Source organism: Armigeres subalbatus, chromosome 1 (assembly GCF_024139115.2).
Source record: "Armigeres subalbatus isolate Guangzhou_Male chromosome 1, GZ_Asu_2, whole genome shotgun sequence".
NCBI lineage: Eukaryota > Metazoa > Arthropoda > Insecta > Diptera > Culicidae > Armigeres > Armigeres subalbatus.
In genome coordinates this window covers 62302163-62327210 of record NC_085139.1, presented here as the reverse complement: position 1 = coordinate 62327210, position 25048 = coordinate 62302163, and the positions used below count along the sequence as shown (strand labels likewise).

At 41.1% G+C, this 25048-nt stretch overlaps 2 protein-coding genes across 2 annotated transcripts; both read right to left on the bottom strand.

Annotated features, from left to right (window-relative positions):
• Positions 1-291: 291 nt before the first annotated feature.
• Positions 292-1482, bottom strand: LOC134206199 (uncharacterized). Its single transcript, XM_062681889.1, has one exon. The coding sequence runs from the start codon at positions 1480-1482 to the stop codon at positions 292-294; it is 1191 nt and encodes a 396-aa protein (XP_062537873.1).
• Positions 1483-1679: 197 nt separating this feature from the next.
• Positions 1680-2639, bottom strand: LOC134206198 (uncharacterized). Its single transcript, XM_062681888.1, has one exon. It carries the CDS (start codon positions 2637-2639, stop codon positions 1680-1682), a length of 960 nt encoding a protein of 319 aa, XP_062537872.1.
• Positions 2640-25048: the final 22409 nt, after the last annotated feature.

Sequence of the window (25048 nt, the reverse complement as noted above, 5' to 3'; positions counted from 1 at the left end):
GGTCTGGAATTGACTATAGCTTCGATGTGCATCAGAACAGTAGAAAACTCCTCGCATGTCAGCATTGCGTTTCCCAATGTTCGATGTAGATGTTACTTAACAACCTTTACTCCTGCTTCCCATAATCCTCCAAAATTTGGAGATCTAGGAGGTATGAATTCCCACTCTATCTCCCGTTTGAGCAAGAAATCGTTGATTTTCACTCTTTCGATCTCGTTACAAAACATTAGAAATAGCTGATGGAGCTCGTTAGAAGCTCCAACGAAATTGGTTGCATTGTCCGACATTATTTTACGGACCATCCCTCGTCGATTGACAAACCGATCCAACGCAGAGAGAAATGATTCCGTAGTCAAATCCGAAACTAGCTCGAGATGGATTGATTTCGTCGTAAGACACACAAACAACGCGATGTATGCCTTGATGTGTCTTGGCTTGTACCTTCCTTCCTTCCTTCACTATCACAGGGCCGGCATAGTCAACTCCGGTGAGTTCAAATGCTGCTGCAATGTTCACACGTTCCTCAGGAAGATTACCCATTAAAGGTTGCACTCCTCTTGGATTGACTCTAAAGCACTTAACACAGCTCCGAGTCACCTTCCGAATGGCAGATCTAGCATTGATTAACCAGTACTTCTGACGTATCGCTGCCAGCAGGCCGGATGGCCCTTCATGTAATCTCTCTTCGTGATATTTGCGTATTAACATTTCCGTGACTCGGTGATTTTGCGGAAGAAGTAATTGATGTTTGGCGTCAAACGGAAGTTTAGAATTTTGCAGCCGACCACCTACACGTAGCAATCCTTCTTTATCTAAGAAAGGTTGAAGATTCGCAAGTCGTTTTGGTAACTCTCCTCGCTGAACACACTGAATCTCCTTACACAATTCTCTCTTCTGTAGAACTCGTATTATGTACAAGGTCGCCTTTCGTATGTCTTGCACAGAGATGTATTTGTTATCTGCACGATTCTCTTTCGACATTCTGACAAGCCGTGTGAATCTCACCGCCTGAGCCAATACGCGTTGGAGTTTCGAAAAGGTTCCACACCGCTGGAATACAGGTTCATCCTCAATCTCGACTGCTGGATTACATAGTTGCGCCTTTAACTCTGGCAATTCGTCGTCGTGAATCACCGGAGTCTCCTGCATCTCGTAGTCAATATGTCGCAAAAATGGTGGGCCATTCCACCAGATATCTGAACGTCGTAATACTTCTGGATAACACCCTCTGGACACTAGATCTGCTGGATTATCTTCTGACTTGACGTATTTCCACTCATAAGCACTACACAATCTATCAATCTCCAACACTCGGTTTCTGACGTATACCTGGAGTTGATCTGGATTCTTCTTTATCCAGGCCAGCACAATTTGACTATCACTCCACAGTTTCACATCATCGATTTTGATGTTCAAGATAGGTATCACTGCGTTAGCCAATCTTGCTAGCGTAACGGCAGCACAAAGTTCCAATCTAGGCATCGTAAGACGCCGCAAAGGAGCGATCCTTGACTTACTGCATAACAATTTAACTGATACCACTCCATCTTCCCGGATACATCGCAAATATATACAGGAACCATAGGCAATACACGATGCATCAGAGAAACCATGAATCTCGATACGATGCGCTTCGGGAACCACAACACATCTAGGAATTTCTATTTCGTTCAATTTCACTAGGGCATGTTGGAAAATTCACCCTCAATTTTATCATCCCAGCCAATACCATCACTCCACAATTGCTGCATGATGGATTTGGCCAATACTATGACAGGAGATATGAGGCCCAACGGATCGAAAAGTTTAGCGATAAGGGATAGTACACTTCTTTTCGTCACGCTTCCGTCAATATGGGTAGATTCAGGGTTTCTACAAAACAGGAACATGTCACTTCGTGGATTCCACAAAATACCCAAGGCCCGAATGGTCTCGTTTGTGCTTGAATCTTGAATGCGCACCAAGGTTTCACGGTCCTGCTCGGGGACACCTTCAAGCACATCTTCGTCATTCGAACACCACTTTCTGACTGGAAACATTCCTCTCTTCAGAAGCTCCTCAATGTCGGATCTCAATTGTTTTGCAGAGTCCAAAGTAGAAGCACCACTCAACACATCGTCCATGTAACAATCCTCCGTCACGACCTGCGCTGCGGCAGGAAAGTTAACCTTTTCTTCTCTTGCTAGTTGCAGCATAGACCTTACGGCTAGGAATGAAGCGGGTGACGTCCCGTAGGTCACCGTTGTCAATTCCAACACCCTCAACGGTTCATTCGATTGGTCTCGCCAAAATATTCGTTGATATCGGGTTTGACTGTGATCAATTTTCACCTGTCTATACATTTTCTCGACATCAGCTGAAAATGCATAAACGTGTTTCCTGAAACGGAGTACGATAGAAAACAGATCGCTCTGGATCTTAGGGCCGATCATCAAAACCTCATTAAGAGATAAACCATTAGACTTCGCCTTTCCGTCAAACACAACACGTAACTTTGTGCTAGTACTTGAAGGTTTAAGGACAGCATGATGCGGAAAGTAGTAACTCTGTTGACCCGGAGGATCGTCTTCCTCGCGAATCTCATGACAGTGGCCGAGATCTTCGTATTCCTTAAGGAAGGATTGGTACATATTCTTCATCTCAGGGTCGTTGGCCAGGCGCCTCTCACTTGACAAGAATCTTCTCATTGCTAATGACCGAGAATCCCTAATTGGTTGAGAGATTCACGGAACGGAAGTTGAACCACAAAACGGCCTTGCTCATCTCGATGGTACGTTGAACGAAACTGCTCCTCAATCGCTTCTTCCTCACTCGTGAGTACCCTCTCCTCTGGAACCTCCTCTTGTTCAAAAACTCTTTGAATACCCTTCAGTAATGGGTCCTCATCAGTTGCGCATAATACGTTTACGACTTCATCATCGACTTCATCTATAGCACCAGCCATAACCCACCCGAATTGGGTCTCATACAGAGTAGGCAAATCCTCGGAAATCTTCAACTGGGCTTGCTTCAAAATTTGGAAAAATAGCTCCGCACCAATCAGTAGATCCACATCCTTCGATTCATTAAAACTGGGATCGGCCAACACAATTCCAGGAGGAAACTTCCATTCCGAGATGTTGACTGCAACGGATGGAATCTTTCCCGTCACTCTCGTTGTCACCAAACAGTCCACATTACTCTCGAATTTAGAATAATCAGAGAATAGCTTCAAGATCACATGATGTCGAATCTGAGATCGAGTACCACCCTCGCCCACTACAGGAATATTGGCTGGATACTTTGGAAGAGACAGTAGCTTCACGGCGGAATCAGAGATCAAGTTGACTTGAGATCCCGAATCAAGAAGAGCACGTAATTTCAAGGACTTTCCACTCTTCGTCACTACATTCACTAATGCCGTCATCAAAAGCACTTGTTTCGCTCGTCGCTGAACACTAGAACATGCTGTGGACACAGGATTTTCCGGGAGCAATGTTGATACTGTCTTCACTTCGGTTGAACTAGATTCTCCGCTATCACTCTGTTGCTCCGATTCAGCTTGGGACACCTGCTCGAAATGCAGCATTGTATGGTGCCTTTTAGAGCACTTCGAACATACCTTGTCCGAGGGACAGATTCTGCTTTGATGACCCTTACGAAGGCAGTTAAAACATAATCCAACTTGTTTCACTTTGGTAACACGCTGATCGATACTCATGCTCAAGAATTTAGAACATTTGTAGTTGCTGTGCTGACCTTCACATAATTCACACACATTGTCCGACAAACTCGAAGTCACTGGATGCGAATTTCTCGGTTGGGCGGTTGTTCTTCCGGTTGCGATTTAAACGCTATCTTTGCTGGCGCCATGTCTACCTCGCATCTCTCGAGTACCTGGCAATGATTGCGGAGAAACTTCAGGGTGTCATCCAGATCGGGAAGTTCGCCATGCTCCAAGGTTTGCTCCCACTGCTTCCGTGTTTCTCCATCCAGGCACATGGCTAATAATTTCACTACGATGAGTCCCGCGGTTCCGTCAACCTCCTGTTTCATGAACCTCAGGCCTTCCACATGACGACTGCACGTGTCGATTAGTGATCTCAAATCCTTGTAGCTCTGCTTGGGAATTGCTTTCAAAGACAGCAAACCAGATATGTGAGTATCAATAATCACTCTAGGATTCTCAAAACGCTCTTCTAACATCTGCCACTCTGGCAGGTATTTGTTGTTATTGATTATTCTAGCGTCCAGTATTCCAGAAGCATCCCCAATCAATGCTTTGTCAAGGTACTGTAGCTTGGTTGCATCAGGTCACCGCACTTTCCAACCAGGTCGTTGAATAGCGCCTTGAATTTTGGCCAACCTTCGTACTTTCCATCGAAAGTTGGAATCGGTGTCCTTAGAGGTTGTTGGGTGACGATTACTTGAGGAGCTCCAACGTTAGTCGGTGCGGGATTACTACGGAAGAAATCCATCAGAAGATTAAGCTTCATCAATGCATCAGTATGCAGCTCATCGAACTCCTCCATCTTCTCATCCTGTTCCTCCAAATTCTCACCGTTGCACATGTCAATGATCAAGTCATGCTTCGTTGTGTACTCGGAGTAATTCAGTTCCAGTTTCTTCTCTAATGCCTTCAACTGCGAAAAACTCGTGGTTTCCGGTTCATCTGCCGCTTCACTAAGCTTCCTAACGATTTTCGTTACTCGCCCTTTCACTTGACCGCGCTGATGTATCAACTGCTTCATCTTCTCCATGGTTACTCTGTTCACTTCAGTACACTCACTAGGGCAATCACTTTTCACTCACAAGGGCAATTACTGTTCACTGTACTGTTCACTATATTGTCACTTTTTCACTGATATGGGTACCACTGTACTTCAATCACTTTGCGCATTCGACTCGATTGACAAAAAGTTTATTTAGATAGTTCAAGATATTCGCGAATGGATGTATTTTACTGGTAATTATCCGGTTCGTTTTGGACCAATGTTGGGTATACAAGTCTCTCACACTCGTACCTTAAGTACCACCTATCGTTGCACATTCACCCAATATTGAGTAGGAGGAAACGCTTACCTTGTGATGAGCCACCGACTGCGACGGGAAATACCACCAGCTGCAAACCACCTCGAAACCGCCAGCGGTAGGACGATGTATGACTGATAGCTGTACTCGCACACACCACAGCTACCAGAAATTCCAACCGACAGCTATGTTCTCCTCTAACACAGCCACCGATAACGATGATCCGGACCGACGGTCGTATCCACCATTGACACGATCACCAGCCACCACCCACTGACAGTCGTGCTCCACACAACCACCACCACCAATCGGCTTTCATGAAGGACCACGGCACTTCCTGTACCGACACACACCACTGCTGCAAACGCCACACCAGACGAAATGTGCAATGAATGCGCCAGGAGCAATGCCGAAAGCCAAAATGGCTTCAGAAAATTATATTAACTCTTTTTTTTGGCATCCGCTCCAGCGATCCACCGCCAACACCGTACACAAATGCCGGTGCCGACCGCACACGTCACGACTCGCCCCGCTCCGACAATGCTCACTCCGCTCCGCGATGTTCGAGACTATTCGCAGCAAGCGACAAGATGCAACACGTTCACCGACTCTGGGGCGAAGCTTGCATCAAGACGTTGGTCGCCTTGTTGACCAGATTCGCTTCCACTCGCTGCCTCTCGGGGATCTTCTTCTCTTTGAAGAAAACACTTCTTTTAACTTTTACTGTTTATTGATGTTAACTGAACAAAGTTTGAATACAGAATGAACAGAAACTGAATGGGACATGTATTTTATAATTGATTTGTTTGCAACGGCTACCGACATATGCGAGCCGAGACCACGCCCCTTCAGGTTTTGCTGCTGGATGTTGGTGTCCGAGAAAGCGTTCATCGCGTACAAGCCTAAAAATTTGAACATATCGACATAAGGAGAGTGAATCCAGAACAAAATACGATTACAACTCATCGGGATAGAAGTTATCGAGATGTAGAAAGCCAAAATGTTTGTAGATTGAAGGGACCGAGGAAACCATCGACATAGGGAGAGATATCGAGATAGAGAACATCGAGATTTACAGAGTCAATTATATTTTGCATTCTTACTGTCAATTGTTGAGTTCATTCAGCGCCGCACTCTAGATCATTTTTAGCGCGATCGTATTGGGTTTCCTTACAACTCGCATCAAAATTGTATTTTCACAATTTCTCAACTTTCTCCTCAAAATTTAGTGATATTTTATAACACAGTAGTCCTCAAGACGAATCGATTAATGAGAAACCCGTACATATCGGTCAACCCGTTCGTGAGTTATATATATTGGAAATGCAAACTCATTTTTATATAGAGAGATTGTACCACAAACGTAATTATGTTTGAATTATATTTATATCAGACTCTAATATCGGGCAGTTTGTTCACAAAAGTACGTTTCTCTCTGTCAAATCATATTCACAAATTGATAACAATTTGGGAATTCTCAAAAATGGGATTATGCATGCGAGTTAATTTGAAAAGAAATCATCATTGATTTTATAAAATCAAGATAATTCAACGCGGTGTGTGACAATAAAATGAGCATCGCTAATACTTTCACTACGTGAAAATATAGCTCTTATGGGCCAAACACATGGGAAAACTGTCAAAACGCACGCAAACGTGTCCATTGTGTTTGACCCTTTAAGCTTTCATTTCGTGACTATTTGAAAAAAATCTACTGAGGGTCTTAAACAACTTTTTTTTTCTCCCTTAAACGGAACCTTTTAGTTGTAAAACAGTCAATTATTTACCTCGTCACTACTAAATGAGTTTCCTCGATTTTTTTCTTCCAATCATCATATAAAAAATTCAGGAGGAATCGATTATTCCCAAGTTATAGTCTAAATAACTTGTTTATTGAAGCTCAAGCGTCAAAGAGCATAACGAAGCCAAACTCGATAAATGTATGAAATCCTCTGAAAATAGCTGAGAAACGCTTGGATGGAGATTATGCACTGGTTCGATATCTTTTTTACATATATACCCAATTCTCAACACCTGCCAAAATTGAAACTTGTTATGCGAATGAATAAGTTTAACTGGTGTCATAAAATTATTCAAAACTATTGATCATGCTAAACAATAATCTACCATAGTAATATAAAAGCCTTTCTTAGCCATGCGACATTACAAGTTTTATTCCGCTCTAGGGATGGTTTTCAAATATCAATTAAAAATAATTGTAGCAGCAATATCTCTGATCTCCCTTGAATATATTGATATTTCTCCCTAATATATTTATAATGCAAATCAACTACCAAAAAATTGTTTTACAATGTTTTCATTGTCTAATCATGAATTATTGGAACGATTAATTGAGATGCGGTTTACACTGAGTAAAAGCTGTTGAGTATTCCTTTTAGCTATGTAGGTTTTCTTTTAACCTGCGCTTGATGGGGAAACTTCATTAACAGTACAACGAAAAAATAATTTTCTCCATACTAATTTGCATGCAAACTTGAAACGGCTTGTGCTAAATCAGTTTTAATCCAAATGAGCTCAAATTTTCAGGAGAAGCTCAGAACATGGTAAAGAATCAGATGAGCACTGTGGATCAATATCAATTTTTTGAACCACTCTAATGCTCATCTCACAAATAGGTAAAATATTTTGATCATATCATCCTTGAAAATGTGATAAAAATCGTTACGTTTTCAAAAATGCTTAAGTTTTGAATGTCGGAATTCCATCGTTTTTCGAGCTCAAACAATCATTTTGTAAACTCTTATGCATCTATATATCTATAAATTATAAATCTATAAATCTCTACGAATTTTGATAATTTACATTTAAATTCAAAAAGTGTAACAAAACATAAGTAAATTATTCAGGGTCACTTCCTTGCTGTTAAAAAATACCAGTGAGTTTAACCATTGCCTAGCGGTAATGTTTGCTAGCCAAATGTTGAATTCAATAAATTCGGCTCCGTAAGTGTGTGTGTATAACGATCGTCATATGTTGGGTAGTTTAATTATAACGTGTATCGTGTATTGTGGCGCCACATGTGGGGTCGCCAGAATTTCGTGAGAGTGAATCATATTGTTAATATATTATGCATCTCGAGATAAAATAGAATACTGCGGCTTCCTGCTGGTTGCTTCTCAGGTAATCGCAACGGTCACTAAACACAACAGTGTCAATGAAAATCTCACCCACTGTATGCACTTGCCATGATAAACACTCTCCATGTACTCAGTGACTCCGGTTGCCTCTCACTAATACAATCGAACACTGTTGTCATTTCGCGAAAAGCACGTGGTTTTGTTTTGAGCGGGAAAATTCTGCCTATCTTTTAACACGGCAGCTATCTTGACGTTTACCTTCACAGTCGAGCTTGCGAGTGTAAGACCGCCGCAGCATTCTAGGAAAAGATTAGCGCGACAATAGTACATTTGATAAAAGTGTTGCAGTCAAATGAGCAAACAGCAACATGGTGTGCGAAACAGAGAGCGAGTAGGTGCACCGGCATGGTCCCGCCGGATACAGTTCAACGAGCTATATCAAATTTATTATACATTTCCACAAAAATATGCCTACCACACTTCTGCTACAACATTTGATTTTCCATTTGCATTCGATTAAACATAATCGATTAAGTTTGCAAAAAAACATCAAGCATCCCTATTTTTTTTTCATGGTGACATTTTAAAGTGTGTGTAAAACGATCGTCATATTTTGGGTAGTTCGATTTACGTGTGTATCGATCCTTTCAGACGCGAGTTGGCGCCACATAAGGTGTCGCCAAAATTTCGTGAGAGTGAATCATATTGTTAATATAGTATATTTGATAAAACCCCAAATGAATCCACCTATCATCCTTGACAGGGCTTTGCCAAATCTCACCAAGCGCCAACAAAAAAAAAACAATTTTCTGCCCAAGCTTTCGCTTAGGAGATTAAATTGATTAAGAATCGTATTGGATTTCCCACTAACCCATAACTAAGGATATTCTACAGCAAATGTGGGGTTAAATTGATTGAAATGATTTCCGTTTCACTTTTACGATCAAAATATCACAAGACATTCAATAAGCCGCTTGGTGCGTTTTGGGAGAACCCCAAACATTAGGAATGATACATTCGAATACGATAAACGGAATGTTCGAGATTCAAGAGCACGTGAAAAAAGGTAATAATGGACACGAAATAGACAAAATGTGATATTTAGAAGAGTAAACAGCAGGACTCAATCCTCATGTTGTTTATTCTTCTGCCAAATAATGGGAGCTAGAGACACTTTAAACAAATTCAGGATTTCAATTCAATGTTAGCGCCAGGAGGCGCAGGAGAAAATGAAGCAGAACGATATGCGGAGGTTTTATAAGTCTGTCAATGGCGTGCGGAGCAAGACAGCGCCATCTCCCGTCATGTGCAACGACCAACAAGGGAATTTGCTGACAAATTGGGAAAGAGGAAGAGGAACAAATTTAGGAATTCAATTTTAGAAATAAGTTTTAGCTAGCATCTATTTCGGTTTTATAGTAGAATAATTTTTAGATAGTTTTAATAGGGATTTTCAATTTAGATTAACAAATTAGCTAACTCACGTGTCGGAATTTAACCCAGAATGGAGCCTAAGCGTATTCCTGCCTCAAACGGCTTGTAACGGAGCTTCAGTGGACAGATTTCTGGTTCAACGGAGAATTATAGGATCTGGAGAACTTGACACTGCAGGATGTCGACTGGATTCAATAGAATTAACTGCCCTGAGGTACATAAACGGAGTACTACTAATTTGGCCGACACAGACGCTGCTCGTTAACGAATTCGGATTGTTTATCCTTCATTCTTCCCTTCCTTCTCGTTGACGTTCCGTCGCGATGACAGCTGCAGGGGAGCGTCCGGAATCTGCACTACAATTAGCAGTGGTGGAAGAATGGTGGTTTTCAACAGCAGGGTGATGCACTCTCGAATCTACTGTTCAATATAGCGCTCGAGGGAGCGATTAGGAGAGCTGGTGTGCAAAGAAGCGGTATCATTATCGCAGAATCCCATATGATCCTGGGATTTGCGGACGACATCGATATTATCGGGATTGATCGCCGTGCCGTGGAAGAGGCTTTTGTGCCTTTTAAGAGGGAGACAGCGAGGATTGGACTCACGATCAGTCCCAGCAAAACGAAGTACATGGTCGCTGGCAATCAACGTGGGTTCATTAGTGGTGGTGGTAGCGAAATGGTGCTGGATGGTGAAAAATTTGAAGTGGTAGAAGAATTTGTGTATCTTGGAACATTAGTGACGTGCGATAACGATGTTACCCGCGAGGTACAAAGGCGTATTGCAGCTGCAAATAGGGTTTATTACGGACTTCGTAACCAGCTTAAACAAAACTCGCGCTGTATACTACTCTGATTCTTCCGGTGGCTTTATACGGCCATGATACATGGACGTTAAAGGAGGCTGATCGGAGAGCTTTCGGAGTCTTTGAGCGTAAGATGCTGTGGACAATACTCGGCGGTAAACAGGAGAACGGTATCTGGCGGCGTCGCATGAACCACGAATTGTACCAGCTGTATGAAGGGCTGCATATTATTAAGCTTATACAACACGGCAGACTACGGTGGGCTGGTCACGTTGTTCGTATAACGGAAGAACGTCAAGCGAAGATAATATTTAGTAGAGAACCCGGAAGAGGCCGCAGGCTTCGTGGAAGGCCGCGTACACGATGGCTTTTTGCAGTTGAAGAGGACCTGAGGGCGCTCAATGTTCAGGGCGACTGGAAGCGATTGGCCCAGGATCGAGTCCAGTGAAGAAGGAGCTTTTCTTCGAAGAGCTGTAGTCCATCAAGTAAGTAAGTCAGTGCCATTCCAATCTATAGCAAAAGATCTATCATTCCAGAAAATCACGCGTAACAGAGGTGAGGGGTAAGTTTAAGTTAAAAAAACCCTGATTAATCCACCTAGCGGTGATGATGCCTTTCTCGTGCATTATAAAAATAGTATTTTAACCATTACTTTTGAGCCCATAGTCCGATCTGGCCAATTTTCAATAGGAAACAATGGGAGAGTATTCTGCGTCGAGTGAAACATGTTGCGAGTAAATCGGTTAAGGATAAGTGCCTGAAAAATGAGTGACATTTTTTTACTCATTTTTTAAATAAAAAAAAGTGGTATTTTGGCCATAACTTCCGAGCCCATAGTCCGACCAGACCAATTTTCAATAGGAAACAATGATAGACTATCCTGCGTCGAATGCAACTTGTTGCGAGTAAATCGGTTAAGGATAAGTACGTGAAAAATGAGTGACATTTTTTTACTCATTTTTTCTATAAAAAAGTGGTATTTTGGCCATAAGTTCCGATCCCATAGTCCGATTTGACCAATTTTCAATAGGAAACAATGGTAGAGTATCCTGCGTCGATTGCGAAATGTTGCGAGTAAATCGGTTAAGGATAAGTGCCTGAAAAATGAGTGACATTTTTTTACTTCTTTTTTTATAAAAAAAGTGGTATTTTGGCCATAAGTTCCGATCCCATAGTCCGATTTGACCAATTTTCAATAGGAAACAATGGTAGAGTATCCTGCGTCGATTGCGAAATGTTGCGAGTAAATCGGTTAAGGATAAGTACGTGAAAAATGAGTGACATTTTTTTTGGGTGGGGTGCGCACAGACACACACACATACACACACACACACACACACACACACACACACACATACACACAGACATCACCTCAATTCGTCGAGCTGAGTTGATCGGTATATAACACTATGGGTCTCCGGGCCTTCTATAAAAAGTTTGTTTTTGGAGCGATCATATAGCCTTTACCGTATACTTAGTATACGAGAAAGGCAAAAAAGATCATTAAATTATTTTTCGTTCAATCAAATTAATCCCCGCATTTGGTTGACAATCAGCTTAACTTGTTGATTGTTAATTTACATTTTGATAAAATACAGTATACACAATATTTCTGAATTCGCATCTTTGTATATTCCCAGTCAACACAAAATCGCATATGCTAGCGAATAAGTGTACATGGTGGAGGCGATATAGGCGCATTCCTCCATTTGACTGCATGCAAAATGTACGTATATGGCCTCCGCTTTGTACACTTATTCGCTATGATATACGATCTTGTGTTTGCTGGGTTGTGTCTTAAATGGGAACACTATTCCATACTAATACCACAAATAAGCAGAATTCTCCCGGAAAATTTCAAAAAGGTTCCCTTGGAAACTCCAAAGAATTCAACTTAGAAATTCAGGAGAATTTCCCGTGATAATATATAACTATAATGTATAACTATTTAACTCTACATAGTAATTTGTTTCATTCCTCAGTTACTTGAAATTATGTGAGAAGACCGCGTACTCCATAGTGGTTCTTCTTATAATTTTCACAGACATTATGCTTCGGCAGATACCAACAATTGCAAACAGCCAGCAGCTGCTGGTTAGATGGGCTTCAGCTATTATTTCCAGCATGAGACCCGATGCTGGGTAGTCAACCAGCAGCAGTAGTGTTGCCACCCACTTCCTCCTTTTCGGGTTGTAGTTGGTGTTTATATTGGCTGTGTTCCACGTGGCGGGAGCGGCTCTTGTGCAAATTGAATTAAAATTTACCGACAATAATTTTTCCCGCCATTGCTGCTGTTGGTCGGTGAGCGCAAAGTTGCACAGTAAAGCTGTACGGTCATCGCCATCTCGCTTGCAGCAGCCGCTTTCGACACCATCTTGTCGAAGAAACAAATAGTGGGCATAAGAGCTGCGAAGCAATGAGCTGCATAAATTAGCAACACTTCGAAATTAATTTTCGAGCGAGACTGAGAACAACAATAAACAACGGTATTTAAAAATAGTGCGGCCGCGGATGTGATGAAGTGGTAGGCTTGGCGGTTTTTCAAGTGGGTTGGTGCAGTTTATGAAACGTTGCTTCCTGATAGCGAAAATAGGGCGCTGTCGGTGAATGCAAATGTTCGTTAGTTTTGAGAGGGTGCTGTTTTATAATACTTCTTGCCACAGCCGCAATTTTGATATTTTTCGTTTCATAACCGTACGTCGTATTGCAGTAATGGTGTTTCCAAGTACATAGCTGCTTTTATTTGGTTTTCTAATTCAATTCAAAGATAATTAGAAACTTTACCACGGAGATCAAATAAGGAATTTCAAATACGGTGTAGGTGAACATCACTAGCTACTGGGATAACTGGGAGAACCACATACTCGGTAGAATAAAAGTACCTAATATTAGGTACTTTTCACTCAAATCGGGAATTTAGTTCGAGAACCCAAAAAGGGGTATTTTTTAAAAAAATAAGTGAAATTTACTTATTATTATGTAAAATATACTTCATTTAAAATTAGAAAACTTAATTGTATCTTGACAAGATACAATTATTAAGTGGTGGAATTCAATGGGATTGTACAAACTCGTCTCATGACAAGTGAAGACATTCCACTAAAAAGCTCAAAATATTTTTTTTATTTAAAATTAAAAACTAACCAAAAGTTGAATAAATTTTACTCAATTTTTGCAAACATGAGATTATTTAACGTGGGGTTGCCACACTTTACTGTCCTTGGTGAGTGGTTTTGCTTTTCATTTTATGACAATAAAACGAAGAGGGAGAGTGATGCAAGAGAAAAAAGTGTCTAAAACTCTCAAGTGTGGCAACTTCCCGTGTAGAAAAAAAACGCTTTTCCCATACCATTTTTCAGATGAAATACTTTTTGCAAGCGAGTAATCCAAGAAACTGAAACTGGTTGGCTACAGCGTCGATACACCTATGCCTGACGTATTGTAGAGCTTGATAATCGTCGGTCTTATGCGATGTTCCTCCAGTTTCCCCGAACGTTCAGGGTCCTCAGGTCCGATTCCACCGCGTGCAGCCAGCGTGTTAGTGGCCTTCCACGAAGTCGCCGGCTCCCATATGGTTCTCTTTTGAATATTGTTTTCGCTATTCTTTCTTCCGACATTCGCACTAAGTGACCAGCCCACTGAAGTGTGCTGTGTTTTATATGATTCACAATATTTTCTTCTTTGTATACTTGATACAGCTCATGATTCATGCGTCTGCACCACACACCATTTTCTAGTTTCTCTCCGAGTATTGTTCGCTTTTCGATCGAAAACCCCGAAAGCTCTCTGGTCCGCCTTTTTTAATGTCCATGGTTCATGTCCATAAAGGGCCACTGGTAGAATCAGAGTTTTGTATAGAGCAAATTTCGTTTCCGTCTGCATGTTGCGGGACCTAAACTGGTTATCTAATCCGTAAAAGGCCCTTTGCGCAGCAGCAATACGTCTTTTCACATGTAACAAGCGTTCCAAGGTAAACAAATTCTTCAACAACTTCAAACATACAACTTCAAAACAAACAACTTCAAACACATTCCCATCAAGCACTACCTCTTCACCAACACCACTAGGTCTTCCTCTATCTCTACCTGCCACCATGTACTTTGTCTTGGTAGAGTTGATGGTTAAGCCTATTCTCACCGTCTCCCTCTTCAGTGGGACAAAAGCCTCCACTACTGCTCTGCGATCGATTCCAAGGAGGTCTATGTCGTCCGCAAAGCCCAGGAGCATATGTGTGATGATAGTGGCGTTCCTCGGCACGCCAGATCTTTTAATAGCGCCTTCGAGTGCAATGTTGATCAATATATTCGCTATAATATACATATGCTATAATATACACCCTGCTTCAATCCGTATAAGGTCACAAACGAGGTTGACACTTCGTCTGCAATCCGAATACTTGATGTCGAGCCATCCAGCGTTGCACAGATCAGTCTACTCAGTTTCGCCGGAAAACCATGTTCGGACATTATCTGCCACAGCTCGTTTCTCTTCACTGAATCGTACGCTGCTTTGAAATCAATGAACAGATGGTGAGTCTGCAAGTTGTATTCCCGGAATTTATCAAGGATCATCCGCAGGATAAACATCTGATCGGCCCTCACGAAAACTTGCCTGGTATTCACCGACGAAGGACTCCTCAAGCGGTCTCAGTCTGTTAAACAGGATACGTGACAGGATTTTGTATGCCGAGTTCAGAAGGGTGATCCCTCTGTAATTGGCACACTCTAGCCTGTGCCCTTTCTTATAGATTGTGCATATGAGGCCATCCAACCAGCCGGCAGGCAGTTCTTCATCCTCCTATATTTTTTGGATAATGTGGTGGATTGATTGATGCAGCTACTCACTTCTGTGTTTGAGAAGCTCGACCGGGATCTCGACCGGTAACCTCGTCCGGCGTTAGTGGATCCACAGCTTGACCGTCGCCGACTATGTCCACCCTTCTCCTTAATGCACCTGTCACACTCTCTTCGTGTAGCCTTTTTTTCTGCAGTGGATTCGTTTTTCTTCTGCCATTGCTACTCTGTACCGCTCTCTGTTGGAACGGGTACGAGCCACTAGCACTCGTCTCCTAGCAACTCTTTCAACTGACAAGCGTTGGATATTGAAACGCATCGTTCTGTTGTTTCGTGAATTCGTGACGCTGGAAAGTCACGCCCGATTTTTTGCAACTACAAGGTAGTGATTCGAGTCAATGTTCGGACCTCTGAAGGACCTAGCACAAATTTGAAAATTGACAGCATAATGTGTTCAAATGGGTGTTGATACTTTTTAATCCGGAAAATTCGGAATTAGCGAGATCCGACCAAACGAGTCGTCGGATTAGTAAAGTCCGGATAAGCGGGGGGATACTGTACTTAGTATAAGCGAAACGTTTCGTTATTCTGAGAAATATCAACTTTGAGAATAATATCTCAAAGTTGGATCCCAGTTCGTAACCCATTTGGAAATAAACGAATATTCTTTTAAAAACCTCAATTCCAGCGCTTAAAAAGGGAAATAGAATTCTATTTACAAATCGCGAAAAGGCTCAAAAACTTGCTCAGCAGTTTGAGAGTGCCCATAATTTTAGTCTAGATCTCATTAGTCCTATTGAGGATTAGGTCACGCGGAGGTTCGAAGACATTTTCAATCAAGATAGTGTTTTTGACCCTTCTTTGGGAACTAATTTGGATGAAGTGAGATCTATTACTAGAAAATTTAAAAACATGAAAGCCTCGGGCGATGATGGTATTTAATACACACTTCCATGTACACCCAGAATAGTGTAATTTTTCACGTCTTAATTTTTACGTGCTGATAACCTTTCATTTTTTTCTGTGTGATAGCTCTTTATCCTTTTTGGTGAATTTATTTAACAAATGTTCTCAATTGGCATACTTCCCAGATAAATGGAAAAACGCCAAAGTTGTTCCAATTTTGAAGCCGGACAAAAATCCAGCTGAGGCTTCTAGTTATCGCCCAATCAGTTTGCTTTCTTCAATAAGCAAACTATTTGAAAAGATTATTTTAAATAGAATGATGGTTCATATTAATGACAATTCTATTTTTGCTGATGAGCAATTTGGTTTTCGCCATGGGCATTCAACCACTCATCAGTTATTAAGAGTTACGAACTTAATTCGGCTCAACAAATCTGAAGGATATTCGACTGGAGTTGCTCTTCTTGATATAGAGAAAGCATTTGACAGTGTTTGGCATGAAGGTTTGATTGTAAAATTGATGAATTTAAATTTTCCTCTGTACATTATTAAACTGATCCAAAATTATTTATCAGATCGCTCACTGCAGGTAAACTATCAGAATTCTAAATCTGATGTTCCCCAAGGTAGCATACTGGGGCCCATATTGTATAACATTTTTACTTCTGACTTACCTGATTTACCACCAGGGTGTCAACAATATTTGTTTGCAGATGACACGGGCCTTTCAGCCAAAGGGCGAAGCCTTCGTGTCATTTGTAGTAGATTGCAAAGAAGTTTGGATATTTTCCCCACTTACTTGCAAAAATGGAAAACTTCCCCGAATCCTTCAAAACTCAGCTTATAATTTTCCCACATAAGCCGAGAGCTTCTTATTTGAAACCTTCTAGCAGCCATATTGTCACTATGAATGGGGTTCCAATTAATTGGTCTAGTGAAGCTGTGAATTGGGCTTCGTGGCCAGTGTTGTAAAATGTCATTTGCATTCGTTTGTATAATTTTCCCAGAACTTTTTTCAGAAGTTAGCTATTGATTCTTGATATATGACGAACTTATAGCGCTTAAATGTGGCTACAACTTTGTCTAACAAGACATTGCTGTAAATATGTAATCTTGTGCGTGGGAGGCAAAATGTCATTCAAATGACATTATGTCAAATGACACGTGACATTTTGGAGAGTTTTCACTCTCCAGCCTTAGATGTTATATTTAGAGTAATGTACCCTTGACCAAAAATATAGCCCTACTCAAGCTTTATGAGTACATCTAAAATTATGATGTGAATTTTACTTCTGAAGAAAGTTATTAACAAATTAGTCAAATGACATGCAGATGACATTTTACAAGCCTGTTCGTGGCAGTGCGGTTAGCGACGTCTTTAACTGTTGGATGGCATCCTTAATTTCCCTTAAGGTGGGGGCTGGTTGGCTTCCATCGTCCGCTGAACTGACGTAGTCATCTCCTCCGCTGCCTTGACTTTTACTGCCTGTACTCTCAGCGCCATTCAAATGTTACTCGTAGTGCTGCTTCCACCTTTCGATAACCAAACGTTCGTCCGTCAAGACGCTCCCATCCTTTTCCCTGCACATTTCGGCTCGCAGCAGAGGATGGATAGTTCCCGATAGTTAGTGACGCAATTTCGGCTTCCAGATTTATGGATCGGTATTATGGACGCGGTTTTCCAAGCAAATGGAAACACTCTGTCTTGGAGCGAGCGGTTGAACACTGCAGCAATTGGGGTTGCTAACGTGGCGGCGCAATTCTTAAAAAATGCAGGAGGAAGATGGTCTGTTCCTGGACCTTTAGATGTGTCAAGATCATCCAGAGCTGTTCGAATCTCATCAGGAGAAAACTGAAAGCATGGTAAGCTGATGTTGTAGGAAGGTATTTGACCAATACAATTCTGGCGACGGATAGGAGATGCTCTACAGAAAACACTTTCGAAGTAGGCAGCAAAAAGGTTAGCTGCTTCATTGCTTGTTCCTGAAGTAGTTCCATTAAATTTCACCAAACTGGGGATACCGTTGTCATTCTTCCTCTTTTTGATGTAGTTCCAGAAACGGGAAGGATTCTCTTTCACAGAATCTTGAACGTTGTGCACATAGTTTTTGTGGGCAGCAGAAAGAATTGCTTTATATTCCAGCTCGAAATCACGAAGTTTGTCCCTGTAAGAAACGTTCTTTGTTACGAAGTATCGACTACGCAGCTTGCGGAGATTGTTGCGAAGGTTACGTAGCTCAGGAGTCCACCAAGGTTGATTAAAATCAGACTTTGAGGCACGCTTCTTACGAGGAACGTGTGTGTTCAGAGGCGCGGCCACGTTCCGAGACGTGGGTAGGACAAAAACTGGATTATCAAATCCATAGAATACTTTTATGGAATTTCAGCGACTTTCCGGAGATCCTCTCGGATTTCAAGAAGTTCTTTCGGACATCCTCAGATAAGTTATGAAATTTGTTATGAAATTCCCTATTAGGATAATCATTACATTTACACTGAAATTTCTAGAAAGCATGCCTTCAAACATTTTTACAAATTTCCAGAAGTAATAATGGATTCCTGTAAATTTTATAAAATATTGGATGAATCCAAGCTATTATCACTAACTTCTAGGAATTTGAACCTTTAGAAATCTTCAGAAATTTCACTATGATCTACCAGTAAAGCTTATGATCGTCCAAGAATCTTTAAGGGTGTTCAGTACTATTTACGGGTCTTCAGAAATCTCAAGAACAATTCCCTAATTCCCTAATCCCGAATCCTAAGCCCCATCCATCCTTAAAAATGTTCATCTAACATCGAGTCACCACGAGTACGTTGGCTCCTATCCTTCTCTTACTAAATTAATAATAATGTTATATTGATTGTACATACCACAAAGAATCTTTGCTCCGTAAAGTGTTATACACGCCTGAGCCCACCAAATAAACGAAAAAAAGATTCCTTTAAACTCTTAGAGGCTTTCAGAACTCTTCTTCTCATAGGCCTGCTACCAGACATCCGGATGTACTACAATAATCATAAACTGCTTCATATTTCTTTTGCATATTTCTGTGATTGTTCTCTCATATCCTTGTATAGTTCCTCAACTTTTGGAGATAAGGTCAGCAGTCTAGTGACTACCGCTTTTGCCTTATAGATAAGAGGTCTGGCATGGACTACATCCCTTTTGTAAGTGAATCCTTGATCTATATTTATGTCCATCTACCTTACCAAGTCAACAAAATCTCCTTTTCGTGGTATTTCTTGGTCTCTATTAGCAACAATAATTATTCACACTAACATTCCTCTCCTTTCCCAACTGACTGGTGCCATAGGTAGTAAAAACCAACATTTAACATTTATTCATTTGGATCGACATTTATTTATTCATTTGGACATTGCGCAAACCTGTTCTAATCAGTTATGAAGAAGCAACCATTGACAAGTACAGTCAGTCTTAGCCAAATTCTAGATAAGCTATATCCTTGTTCAGATATTCAGCCTATAATTAATTCACAGTCAGCCTGTCAATTGTTTTCAGAATTTCAGAAATTCTCTGAGCTTCCCTGAACTAGCAGAAAAACATACGAACTTCCAGAAAGTATTCAACAATTTCATGGAAGAGCAGATACTATCAGAAACTTTAAGACTTCTTAGAAGATCTTAATATAATCATTGAGCACTTTTTGGATTGATAAGAATTCCTCAAAAACTCTGAGAAGCCTTTCAGAATAGATTTCTCCTTTACAATCCCTGGAGACCTCCACGATTGTCATTTTAACCTCTGATTAATTTTGAAATGTTTTGATTATGTCTTTAAAGATCTTGAAATTGAAATAGTATTGCTAATATTAGATCTTTCAGTTATCCAAATTGTATGTTCTTACCATAATCATGGGTAGAACAATGCTTTGACTGTCCTACCCAGGTATTTTCATGCGTAGGACATGTCCTACTTGTCCCACCCACTCCCGGCGCCACTGTGTGTGTTGATAACCTTCAAAGAGAAGTTCGTAGAGGGCCGATAGCATCCCGTCCACTGTATCAGACCGCAGAGATGATGTCCAATCGATGTCGTCAGAAGTAGAATAAATCAGATCGAAGTTGCATGCCGAGTAGTCATATATAAAACAGTCTACGTCAACAGGTAATGCTGGCAAGACATTCTCGTCAAGAAGTACGATGATTGGTTTATGGTGGATATCAATAGGCAGTAGCGGAGATGTTGGCTCAATTATATCAACCATCTCAGGGAGAGTTGTGAATATCAGATCGAGAAGTCTTCCATTTATGTTTACAACATGGTTAATTTGCCTCAAGCCATTGGTAAACATTGCTTCCGTGAAGTTCAGCTTAGTGTCAGTGGAAACGTTGGAAGGGACGTACCCGTTGATATCAACATCGAAATTCCAGCGCAAAGATGGAAGGTTATAGTCACCAATAGATAGAACTATATCAGACTCAGAGGAATTGTTTGCTATGGAACGTACAGCATTCGCATGAGAAACGTATAACTGCATACTAGAGTTTGGCGGAAGATACACAGCATTAACGAAAAGCGAACGAGGCTTAATGTGGACTGCGATTTGTTCCAGTTTAACCGAGTTAGCTAACGATACACATTCACTTTTCAGTGAATTTCTGACTGCGACTAAAACGCCACCACCTCGTGAATGATGACTAGTTAAATCGTTGCGATCACAACGGAAAAAACGAACAGTGGGTAATGTCTGTGACATAACCGCGAAGTGGACGTAGGACTTGACCATGCCTTTGAAGATGTATAAAAATCTCTCACGTCACCTAATTTGTATAAAAAATCGGCGATAACAGCCCAAACATTATTATAACAATTTTCATGCAATATGGGAAAAAATATCTCAAAAAGAAAAGCTCTCAATCGATTTTTCATCTAATAGTGGATTTTTTTGTGATTTATTTCATTATATGTCGCAGTTCTTGTTATGTAACGGTTATGAAAAAATCTTGAAAATCTGCCATTCGCGTATAACATTTAATCTCTAGAGTATTTTAGAATTTTTAAGAACTCTTTAGTAAGTCTATCAATGGCTCTCAGAAGAACCGTATGCTTTGAAAATAAACATTTTCTATGTCCATCTGTTGCGTCATGTTGCAGTGGTTTGTAAAACTAATGTTGGGTGCTCCGGGTGGAGCGCGAAGCCAAGGCTGTCTTCATGCAGTGTAGGTATGTGCCGACGTGTGTTGTTTCTCCAGATGGATCCAGCGGGATACGAACTGCCGACCAATGAACCGGTGATCAATTGCGAGCATTATCATTATCTTTCTTGGCCCTGATAAGGGCCGGAAATTAACTTTTTCATGGACAACTGGTTGACCGAAAGAGTTTCTTGTTCGAAACCAAAACACACATACGGTTTCTTCAAAAGCATCGCAATTCTTTCTCTTGCTTTTCTTCAGCCTGTCTCGGATCGATACTGGTGCCGGCCGGCCTCGGCTCGACTCCGCTGCTGTTGCCGGTATCTGCTCGGCATTGCTGCGGTGTCGGGTCTGTGGGGTGGACTGCTTCTGGAACTTCTTCTACTGCTGTACTGATGGCTATGCTTCGGCTGATGTTGGCCTCGACTCTGCCGGGCCGAAAAGTGGATAGTGGACGATGCTGCCTTGCTAAAAGGTGTGAATGCTGTCGAATCGATATTACTGTTACTTGGCTTGTCCCGGTGAGAATGAAAGGAAAAAAAATCACGTTGCGCTATTTTATGCCTTCTCATCAGACCCAGCAGCAGCTCATTCGCAGCTTCGACTGAAGGGCCTCCGAGTCCATGCGATATCGACTGAATAAGAAAATCATTTAACTCTTTTAGCCTTGAAAAAGGCTGTTTGTTTCGGCTTGGTCCAACTAATAAGAAGAACTGAATGCTCTGTAAGCGAATGCACTTTTCTTTTATACTTAATTTTGAATCGTCTCTGCTTCCCGATTGGTCGGCCAATCAGTGAGCGTCTTGTATCCCGTTCCTTTGTCAGCCAAAGCGTCATCATCATCGACGCGTTCGTGATGGGCTTCTTGGGCTGGCGTCTATTTCCTAACGGAACTTTCGCACGGTACAGGCCACAAGCCAGGCAATCGAGCTAAGAATTGCTGTTCAGGTGGGAAGTGCGGAAAATTTCGGATTGGTAGATTGGGAGAACATTCAGTCACGTTCGCTTTGTGCGCGAACAGTATCAAACGATTGTACGACAATTCCCCGAAAACCAATTCCCCGAATGCAATTTCCCCGAATGAAATTTCCCCGAATAACAATTCCCCGAACGTAACATTTTCCCGAATGTAACAATTCCCCGAACGCAACATTTCCCCGAATGCAACATTTCCCCGAATTATTTCCATAGTGCAGATAAAACTACAACTGAAAAAGAAATCTGCGCCGTTAATCATAAGGTCGCATAATTGGCTTTTGACATAAGTAATTTGAGCTGCAACAAAAGTGAGGGTCGCGGGACAATTCGCCTACCAATTGTAAAAAATGAGATGCTGGGTCATTGGGCCGAAGACCATTATACCGGACCGTCATTAGGCCGAGTGAGAAGTAAGAAGTGAGAAATGAGTAGTGAGTAGTAAAAAGTGAGACGTGAGAAGTTAGAAGAGCGTAATGAGAAATGAGTAATGAGAAGTGAGAAATGAGAAGTGAGAAGTGAAAATTAAGATGTGAAAAGTGAAAAGTGAGAAGTGAGAAGTGAGAAGTGAGTAATGAGCAGTGAGTAGTGAGTAGTGAGCAGTGGAAAGTGAGAAGTGAGACATGAGAAGTGAGAAGTGCAAAGTAAGCAATGAGAAGGAAGTACATAGTAAGAAGTGTAAAGTGTGGAGTAAGAAGTGAGAAGTGAAAAATATGATGCGAGAAGTGTGATGTGAGGAGCAAGAAAGGACGAAATACGAAGTGAGATGTAGGAAGAAAGAATGGAGAAATTAGGAAGGAGGATAGAGACAAAGGAAGAAAATTAATGCGTTTTTCCGGTATAAGGCGAATGAAAGAAATAATGTTTTTTTTTGATAATCGCTTCGCCCGGTATTAGGGGAAGACGAGTTATAATGCCTTCTCAAAATGAACACGTTTGCCCGATATAAGACAAATAGGGTAGATGGACCCTTCTTGAATTGAATACGTTTGCCTGGAGTAAAGCGAAGGAAAGAGATAATGCTTTCCTTAAATGATCGCGTCTACGCAGTATAAGGACACTGGAGGAGATATTGCCTTTTTTAAACGAACACTTCGATGAATTCGACAATTTTTTTGGTTTATATAGGGGAACTGTTCCGTTTTCAATCTCACTGAACATATATTCATCTCATCGCGAAACAAAGAAATACGGCACCAATTTCGTCGCTTCTTTTTACTAACATGCGTGCTCACTGCTGAAAAAAATCACAAAAATAATAAACAAATCAAATACCTTTTCATTGCTTTGTTTTTCGTAGGACCAATATCGGAGCTATGAGATGAAGTCCAGGAGCAGTAACCCTATTTGATATTTATTGCTAGATGCGATCTTATAAATTATATCCATTCCGGCCAAACTCGTCTACATAAAAAAGAGACTACATTTATCATTACCTTATTGCAGGCAAACTCTTCTGTAGAGGTAATTCCATTCTACCACATTCTACTTTGACTTATATCGAACTAACGCCTAACTCTAATGAATAGATCACATCGACCATTTCCTTACACCAGGTAGATACAATTTTTTAAAGAAGGAATAACATTCACTTTTTCATTATTCTTGGGAAACAACTACTTCCACAGTAGAGATCAAATTAATCCATTGCGTTATTCCGAGTAGACGCATTATTTTTAAAGAAGGGATCACATTCACCATTTCCTTATTCCGGGCATACGCATTATTATTTTTTAAGGATTCATATCCACGATTACAGTAACTTCTTAATCAAGGGCATCCAATACAATCGAAAGATTTGATCATATTCGGCATCTCCAAAGAGACACTCTGGAACAAATATTTGAACGCTGCTCTGTTCAGGCGCTTATAATCGATGACAATTATTTGGTTGCAAAAAATACTTTATTTTCGGGGATTTGTTACATTCGGGGAAATGTTACATTCGGGGAATTGTTACATTCGGGGAAATTGCATTCGGGGAATTGTTACATTCGGGGAAATTGCATTCGGGAAAATTGCATTCGGGGAATTGGTTTTCGGGGATTTGTCGTACAATCGTATCAAACAATGTTTTTCTATATAAATCGATTGATAGCTTTTCATTTTGAGATATCTTTTTTAAATTGCTCACGAAAACTGTTATATAATAATGTTTAGGCTGTTATCACGGATTTATTTATCTAAATTAGATTATGTGAGAAATTTGGACATATTAAGTGTCTTTAAAGGCATGGTCAAGTCTAGTTTTTCGTCCACTTCGCGGTCACAGTTCTTGTTATGCCACGGTTATAAAAAATCTTGAAAATCTGCTATTCGCGTATAACATTTTATCTCTAGAATATTGGATTTGACACCCAAGAACATTTTCTAACGCGGAGGGTATTTAAAACTTTGATATTATATATATCAGTGGCTCTCAGTAGAACCGTTTGCTTCAAAGAAATACATTTTCTATCAGCATCTGTGCGTCATGTTGCAGCGGACTGTAAGGCTGATGCTGGGTGCTCCTGGGTGGAGCGCAAAACCAAAGCTGTCTTCATGCAGCGTATCCGCTTGACGTGTGCTGTTTCTTCAATGGAACCAGCGGGATGCGAATTGCCTTAATGCAGCATGCGACGAACCAGTGACGAATGCCACCCAATTGCGAAAATTATTATTAACTCTCTTGGCCCTGATAAGGGCCGAAAATTAGCTCCTTTCGGGGAACTGGTTGACCGAGGGGGTTTCTTTACTCGAAACCAAAACACACTCACACGCGATTTCTTCAAGAACATTGCAGTTCTTTCTCTTAATTTTCTTCAATTTTTTTCGGCTCGATACGAATGCCGGCCGGTCTCGGCTCAACACTGATGCCGGTCGGCCTC

Bases quoted from the DNA above. Each gene is read 5' to 3' on its own strand.
- LOC134206199 (XM_062681889.1), bottom strand. From the start codon at position 1,482: ATGCCTAGATTGGAACTTTGTGCTGCCGTTACGCTAGCAAGATTGGCT.
- LOC134206198 (XM_062681888.1), bottom strand. From the start codon at position 2,639: ATGAAGAATATGTACCAATCCTTCCTTAAGGAATACGAAGATCTCGGC.